At 44.4% G+C, this 9,035-nt stretch overlaps 1 protein-coding gene across 1 annotated transcript in view; it reads right to left on the reverse strand.

Annotated features, from left to right (window-relative positions):
- Window positions 1–674: 674 nt before the first annotated feature.
- Window positions 675–9,035, reverse strand: part of LOC124662460 (noroxomaritidine/norcraugsodine reductase-like) — a 9,558-nt gene continuing 1,197 nt past the window's right edge. The window contains exon 3 of the mRNA XM_047200294.1: window positions 675–1,502. Coding sequence (XP_047056250.1) covers window positions 675–1,502 — 828 coding nt within the window. The remainder of the gene's footprint in view (window positions 1,503–9,035) is intronic.

The following is a 9,035-nucleotide window of genomic DNA, read 5'->3' on the forward strand; positions in this document are numbered from 1 at the left end:
AAGTTCATGCCAGCATAAGGCTGTCGTAGACACGGTAAAAAAAAGAATGTTTGGCCCGCTACGCTGAAGAAGCAGAAGCCCTGGCAATCTGGAATGTCCCCATGCTAATTGTCGAATATAACCTGAACCATGCTACTCTTGAGTCCGATAGTGCGGTGGCGGGTCTCTGCCATTAAGAGTCCTACTCCAAGTGCTTCAAGAAACTGTCCTATTCCAAGTTCCCCGAGGCCGGCAGCGGTTCAACGAATATGGAATACCCCGCTTCAATTCCAACTTGATCTCCACCATGGAACCATGGTTGTACCGTCGAGTGGTGCGGAGAAATCGTTGCCCAAGCTCCTCTTTCATATATATTCGCTAATGTGTGTGGTTGCATGTACGAGGTGTGTCTATCAAAGGTTCAGAAGAGAAACAAAGGAGGGAGACGAGGTTTGGGTCGGATTTAATGGTTTTTCATATTTGAAAGAGAACTCCATAAATGATAATGTTGATACAATGATACATGCATGTTGCATCTATCATACTCATTATTCATCCCACTGCTTGACCAACAAAGTTTAACAAATTCGTTCAACATCAACGAGAGATGAAACCATGGTGCTTTATTTACTAGTCGAACGTATGGGTAGAGAAACAGTTCAATTGAGAGGTGGCAGGCATCCATGCATCAAATCCTAGGCGGCTATGGTGCGGCCGCCGTCGACGGAGATGACCTGCCCGGTGATGTACGATGCGGCCGGCATGCACAGGAACGAGACGAGCGACGCCACCTCCTCGGGGTCGCCCATGCGTCCCAAGGGTACACGTGCGTTCTCCGCCTCCACCATCATCCCCATCACCTCCGGGTCAAGCGTGATGCCGCTGCTCCTCAAGATGTCCGTCCGGATGCCCCCTGGCGCGATACAGTTGACGCGGATGCCGTCACGCGCCCACTCCACGGCGAGGCTCCGGCTGAGCTGGTTCATGGCGCCCTTGGTCGCCGAGTACACCGAAAGCTGAGGGTAGACAATAAACCCAGCGAGTGAGGAGACGTTGACCACCACTCCGCCGCCGGCGAGGAGGAGGAGCGGGTGTGCGAGCTGGGAGAGGTGGAAGCACGACTCGAGGTTGGTGGCCATGATGCGGGCGTAGTCCTCCGCCGTGCTCTCTGTCGCTGGCCTGAAGAAGGTCTGCCCGGCGTTATTGACGAGGATGTCCAGCTTATCCCCCAGCTCGGCGCGGGCCGTGGCCATGAGCGCCTCCCTGTCGGCGCGCACGGACACGTCGCAGGTGGAAGCCGTGACGCGCGCGCGCAGCCGCCCCGCGTCGGTGTCGGCGTCCCACCCGCGCAGCCGCTCCCGTACGTCGGCGTCGCTCCGAGCGCAGGTGTGCACACGGACGCCGAAGCCGGCGAGCTCCTCCACGATCGCCCGCCCGATGCCTTTCGTCCCTCCGGTGACGAGCGCCGTCTTGCCGGCCAAGCTCCACCGCTCCTCCCTGCTCATGTTGCGTGCTGCGGAAATCTACCTCTGATTGATCGATGGGTGTGTCGTATACTCGTATCGATCTCACTAGTGATTATCTTGTTGGTTGGCTTTTGCTGGCTAGCTACTTATATACACATTGCGGATGCCGCTAGCTTGTCTTTGCTTGTGCAGATGATTCCTCGGCAAATTTTTGGTATTTTGCACGATGAGCACGAAGCATCCGGCGGTGTCCGGCCGCGCAGGCCGTGGCCGGCCAGTCCGCTCCAGTAACGATTCATTTTTTATTTGTTCCAAGAGATGGTGATCCCACACAAAACCCGTTCCAACCATATGTCAATGGCAGCTAAAGAGACGTTGATAAAATCAGTAGCTCAAGCACTCACAAATTATATAATGAACATATTTTAATTGCCTGCTGGTTTTCATGAGGATTATACAAAAACCATCAGAAAGTTTTGGTGGGGAGAAGAAGATCAGAGGAAAGTACACTGGACTTCCTGGGACAATCTCACTCTACCAAAAGTTCAGGGTAGGGGGGATTCAGAGACGCAACTTTTCAACCAGAGGATGTTGGCAAGACAAGCCTGGAGAATCCTCCAGAATCGAGACAGCCTATGTGCCAGGCTTTTGAAAGCAAGATATTTTTTAAATGGAAGATTTCTAGATACAGTGTTCTTAGCTTAAGCTTCACCAACCTGAAGCAGTATTGAACACGGTTTGGAACTTCTAAAAGATGGGATTATCTGGAGAGTGGGAAATGGCTAAAAAAATTGATATCCAAAGATACAACTGGATTCCTAGAAGAACACCTATGACTATTACTAATGTGAAAACACGTACAAGATGTAGGAAAGTTAAGGACTTTCATCCAAAAATCTAGGCAGTGGAATAAGGGCAAGATAAGGGAGATATTATATTCCCATGACACGGATGATATCATCAAACTGGAACCAATGATACATGATGAAGATGTACCTGCCTGACACTGTAAGAGCACGGGTATTTTTTTCTATTAAGAATGCTTAGAGCATCTCTATGGGTCCGATGCATTTTGGATTGTACTATTTGTATCCGTTTGTGTCGGATGCGGATACAAAAATTGATCACATGTCTGTATGCGTCTATTCCTTTCCCAGCGACGGAGGACATGCGTTAGTTAGGAAGGAGAGAGAAAAAATGCCTTTTGTGTGGCCACCATTGGCTAGTATATGAGTCTGTCATGCATTAAAGGAGGAAAGAGGGACCAGCCATGTCAAACGGACGCGAGGACGCGTCCACACAGACGCATTGTTGTCGCATATTTGGTTCACGTTTGCGTCTCTGCGGACAGCGCGATCACTTTATGTTGGACTGCTGGAGATGGTTTTTTGTCCAAGTATATGCAAATGGACCAAAAACGTTTGTTTGTGTCGCCCCGTTGGAGATACCCTTATAAACTTATTTTTAACATTCACAGATGAACGGATCGTAGAGAACAAGAGGGGGGTGAATAGATGCTACACAAATTTAAGTCTTTTTCAGATTTTAGGCGATGCGGAAGGTAAAGATGATAGCTTTAGTGGTGGAGATGTTCCTAGTATGATCCTAAGCTAGTGCAACAAGTAAAGGAACCAAGCATAATAACAAAGTTAGGGAGCGGGACAACCGGGGGGCGCGGAGATGAGGTGAAGTTTGTTTTCCGCAGTTCCTCCGACAAAAGGGAGTACGTCTGCGTTGAGGAGGTGCTAGCCTCACACAAGAGGCTAGGCGGCCACACCACGAAGGAAGGCCTCACATTCTTCCTTGAGAGAGCTCCACATAGGGGCTCCCCCTTCTCCACTAAGGCACCGGTCGAGGCGGTGGTTCCTTCACAAGGTTGCGGCGAGACCCATGATACATCTCCGACGTATCGATAATTTCTTATGTTCCATGCCACATTATTGATGATATCTACATGTTTTATGCATACTTTATGTCATATTTATGCATTTTCTGGAACTAACCTATTAACGAGATGCCGAAGAGCCGCTTGCTGTTTTCTCGCTGTTTTTGGTTTCGAAATCCTAGTAAGGAAATATTCTCGGAATTGGACGAAATCAACGCCCGGGGTCCTATTTTCACACGAAGCTTCCAGAAGACCGAAGAGTCAACGAAGTGGGGCCACGAGGTGGCCAGGAGGTAGGGCGGCGCGGCCCCACCCTTGGCCGCGCCGACCTGTCTCCTGGGCCCCTCGTGACGCCCCCGACCTACCCTTCCGCCTACAAATAGCCTTCATTGCGAAACCCCCAGTACCGAGAGCCACGATACGGAAAACCTTCCGGAGACGCCGCCGCCGCCAATCCCATCTCGGGGGATTCAGGAGATCGCCTCCGGCACCCTCGCCGGAGAGGGGAATCATCTCCCGGAGGACTCTACGCCGCCATGGTCGCCTCCGGAGTGATGTGTGAGTAGTCTACCCCTGGACTATGGGTCCATAGCAGTAGCTAGATGGTTGTCTTCTCCTCATTGTGCTTAATTGTCGGGTCTTGTGAGCTGCCGAACATGATCAAGATCATCTATCTGTAATGCTATATGTTGTGTTTGTTGGGATCCGATGAATAGAGAATACTATGTTATGTTGATTATCAATTTATATCTATGTGTTGTTTATGATCTTGCATGCTCTCCGTTATTAGTAGAGGCTCTGGCCAAGTTTTTGCTAGTAACTCCAAGAGGGGGTATTTATGCTCGATAGTGGGTTCATGTCTCCGTGAATCTGGGGAGTGACAGAAACCTCTAAGGTTATGGATGTGCTTGTTGCCACTAGGGATAAAACATTGATGCTATGTCCGAGGATGTAATTATTGATTACATTACGCGCAATACTCAATGCAATTGTCTCGTTGTTAGCAACTTAATACCGGAAGGGGTTCGGATGATAACCTCGAAGGTGGACTTTTTAGGCATAGATGCATGCTGGATAGCGGTCTATGTACTTTGTCGTAATGCCCAATTAAATCTCACTATACTCATCATAATATGTATGTGCATGGTCATGCCCTCTCTATTTGTCAATTGCCCAACTGTAATTTGTTCACCCAACATGCTGTTTATCTTATGGGAGAGACACCTCTAGTGAACTGTGGACCCCGGTCCAATTCTCTATACTGAAATACAATCTACTGCAATACTCGTTCTACTGTTTTCTGCAAACAATCATCTTCCACACTATACATCTAATCCTTTGTTACAGCAAGCCGGTGAGATTGACAACCTCGCTGTTTCGTTGGGGCAAAGTACTTGGTTTGTGTTGTGCAGGTTCCACGTTGGCGCCGGAATCCCGGTGTTGCGCCGCACTACATCTCGCCGCCATCAACCTTCAACGTGCTTCTTGACTCCTACTGGTTCGATAAACCTTGGTTTCTTACTGAGGGAAACTTGCCGCTGTACGCATCACACCTTCCTCTTGGGGTTCCCAACGGACGCGTGTCGAACGGAAAGACAATACGTCAACCACGCGCATCAAGCAAAATTTCTGGCGCCGTTGCCGGGGAGATCAAGACACGCTGCAAGGGGAGTCTCCACATCCCAATCTCTTTACTTTGTTTTTGTCTTGCTTAGTTTTATTTACTACTTTGTTTGCTGCACTAAATCAAAATACAAAAAAATTAGTTGCTAGTTTTACTTTATTTACTATCTTGTTTGCTATATCAAAAACACAAAAAAAATTAGTTACTTGCATTTACTTTACTTATTTCATTATGTTTCCTTTTAATTTTACCGTAAAAGACATGCCGGTAGGACGTGGGTCTATAATTGGGAGAAATAATATAGAAGAATTTTTCAATCATGTTAGTACCGTTGAAGATTTTGAAGATAGACACTTGGTAGAACTTGCTCCTACTTATGAAATTGCTGCTGCTGCTTTAGTTCGCATGTTGGAAACTAAATTTGTTAATCTCAATCCTATAATCCAACACATGTTTCTTACACTCGGTGATATGGAAGAAGGGGAAAAGAAAGATTTTGTTTTAGAAACCCTTCTTAGAGAATTTGGTGGTATAGCAAGAGAGGCTAGAAAGGTCTTTATTAAATATAAGATGCTTGGTTCTTATACCAATTTTGTTAGTCTCCTTGAAAAGATGGACATGGAGAGAATAAGGTACACTAATAATATTAATGATGGTGGGGAGATCAAAGCACCAATACCATGTAAGCTCCTAGCGATGAATGACGCACTAGAAAATAACTATGCTTGGCTTGTTCCCGAAAATTTGTTTGATGAGAGTAGCAAGCCCAAGACTAATGAAAAGGGAGCCGCTAAAACTTATGTATCCAACATACTATGCATGGTTGAGAAAACTCCACACCCCGCTGTAGATGCACCATCTCTTGATAATACTTGATACACACTTTCTGCGCCTAGCTGAAAGGCGTTAAAGAAAAGCGCTTATGGGAGACAACCCATGTTTTTACTACAGTATTTTGTTTTTTATTTTGTGTCTTGGAAGTTGTTTACTACTGTAGCAACCTCTCCTTATCTTAGTTTTGTGCATTGTTGTACCAAGTAAAGTCGTTGATAGTAAGGTTCATACTAGATTTGGATTACTGCGCAGAAACAGATTTCTTTGCTGTCACGAATCTGGGCAAAATTCTCTGTAGGTAACTCAGAAAATTATGCCAATTTACGTGAGTGATCCTCAGATATGTACGCAACTTTCATTCAATTTGAGCATTTTCATTTGAGCAAGTCTGGTGCCTCAATAAAATTCGTCATTACGAACTGTTCTGTTTTGACAGATTCTGCCTTTTATTTCGCATTGCCTGTTTTGCTATGTTCGATGGATATTTCGATTCCATTGACTTTCAGTAGCTTTGTGCAATGTCCAGAAGTGTTAAGAATGATTATGTCACCTCTGAACATGTATATTTTGATTGTGCACTAACCCTCTAATGAGTTGCTTTGAGTTTGGTGTGGAGGAAGTTTTCAAGGGTCAAGAGAGGAGGATGATACAATATGATCAAGAAGAGTGAAAGCTCTAAGCTTGGGGATGCCCCGGTGGTTCATCCCTGCATATTTCAAGAAGACTCAAGCATCTAAGCTTGGGGATGCCCAAGGCATCCCCTTCTTCATCGACGACATTATCATCCTCCCCTGAAACTATATTTTTATTCCATCACATCTTATGTGCTTTGCTTGGAGCGTCGGTTTGTTTTTGTTTTTGTTTTGTTTGAATAAAATGGATCCTAGCATTCTTTGTGTGGGAGAGAGACACGCTCCGCTGTAGCATATGGACAAATATGTCCTTAGGCTTTACTCATAGTATTCATGGCGAAGTTTCTTCTTCGTTAAATTGTTATATGGTTGGAATTGGAAAATGATACATGTAGTAATTGCTAAAATGTCTTGGATAATGTGATACTTGGCAATTGTTGTGCTCATGTTTAAGCTCTTGCATCATATGCTTTGCACTTATTAATGAAGAAATACATAGAGCATGCTAAAATTTGGTTTGCATATTTGGTCTCTCTAAGGTCTAGATAATTTCTAGTATTGAGTTTGAACAACAAGGAAGACGGTGTAGAGTCTTATAATGTTTACAATATGTCTTTTATGTGAGTTTTGCTGCACCGCTTCATCCTTGTGTTTGTTTCAAATAGCCTTGCTAGCCTAAACCTTGTATCGAGAGGGAATACTTCTCATGCATCCAAAATACTTGAGCCAACCACTATGCCATTTGTGTCCACCATACCTACCTACTACATGGTATTTCTCCGCCATTCCAAAGTAAATTGCTTGAGTGCTACCTTTAAAATTTCTATCCTCTACCTTTACAATATATAGCTCATGGGACAAATAGCCTAAAAACTATTGTGGTATTGAATATGTACTTATGCACTTTATCTCTTATTAAGTTGCTTGTTGAGCGATAACCATGTTCCTGGGGACGCCATCAACTACTCTTTGTTGAATATCATGTGAGTTGCTATGCATGTTCGTCTTGTCTGAAGTAAGGGAGATTTACCACCTAATGGTTAGAGCATGCATATTGTTAGAGAAGAACATTGGGCCACTAACTAAAGCCATGATCCATGATGGAAGTTTCAGTTTTGGACATATATCCTCAATCTCATATGAGAAAATTAATTGTTGCTACATGCTTATGCATTAAAAAGGAGTCCATTATCTGTTGTCTATGTTGTCCCGGTATGGATGTCTAATTTGAGAATAATCAATAGCGAGAAATCCAATGGGAGCTTTCTCCTTAGACCTTTGTACAGGCGGCATAGAGGTACGCCTTTGTGGCACTTGGTTAAAACATGTGCATTGCGATAATCCCGGTAATCCAAGCTAATTAGGACAAGGTGCGGGAACTATTAGTATACTATGCATGAGGCTTGCAACTTGTAAGATATAATTTACATGACACATATGCTTTATTAGTACCGTTGACAAAATTGTTTCTTGTTTTCAAAACCAAAGCTCTAGCACAAATATAGCAATCGATGCTTTCCTCTTTGAAGGACCATTCTTTCACTTTTATTGTTGAGTCAGTTCACCTATTTCTCTCCACCTCAAGAAGCAAACACTTGTGTGAACTGTGCATTGATTCCTACATACTTGCATATTGCACTTGTTATATTACTTTACATTGACAATATCCATGAGATATACATGTTATAAGTTGAAAGCAACCGCTGAAACTTCATCTTCCTTTGTGTTGCTTCAATACCTTTACTTTGAATTATTGCTTTATGAGTTAACTCTTATGCAAGACTTATTGATGCTTGTCTTGAAGTACTATTCATGAAAAGTCTTTGCTTTATGATTCATTTGTTTACTCATGTCATATACATTGTTTTGATCGCTGCATTCATTACATATGCTTACAATAGTATGATCAAGGTTATGATGGCATGTCACTCCAGAAATTATCTTTGTTTATCGTTTATCTGCTCGGGACGAGCAGAAACTAAGCTTGGGGATGCTGATACGTCTCCGACGTATCGATAATTTCTTATGTTCCATGCCACATTATTGATGATATCTACATGTTTTATGCATACTTTATGTCATATTTATGCATTTTCTGGAACTAACCTATTAACGAGATGCCGAAGAGCCGATTGTCTGTTTTCTCGCTGTTTTTGGTTTCAGAAATCCTAGTAAGGAAATATTCTCGGAATTGGACGAAATCAACGCCCAGGGGCCTATTTTCACATGAAGCTTCCAGAAGATCGGAGAGTCAACGAAGTGGGGCCATGATACGTCTCCGACGTATCGATAATTTCTTATGTTCCATGCCACATTATTGATGATATCTACGTGTTTTATGCACACTTTATGTCATATTTATGCGTTTTCCGGAACTAACCTATTGACGAGATGCCGAAAGGCCAGTTGCTGTTTTCTGCTGTTTTTGGTTTCAGAAATCCTAGTAAGGAAATATTTTCGGAATCGGACGAAATCAACACCGGAGATCTTATAATTTCGGGAAGCTTCCAGAGCACCGGAGAAAAGTCAGAGGGGATTCAGGGGGGCCCCACCCCACAGGGCGGCGTGGCCCAAGGGGGGCGCGCCCCCCTATCATCTGGGCACCCTGTGGCCCC

The sequence above is a fragment of the Lolium rigidum genome, chromosome 6, assembly GCF_022539505.1.
Source record: "Lolium rigidum isolate FL_2022 chromosome 6, APGP_CSIRO_Lrig_0.1, whole genome shotgun sequence".
NCBI classification, from domain to species: domain Eukaryota; kingdom Viridiplantae; phylum Streptophyta; class Magnoliopsida; order Poales; family Poaceae; genus Lolium; species Lolium rigidum.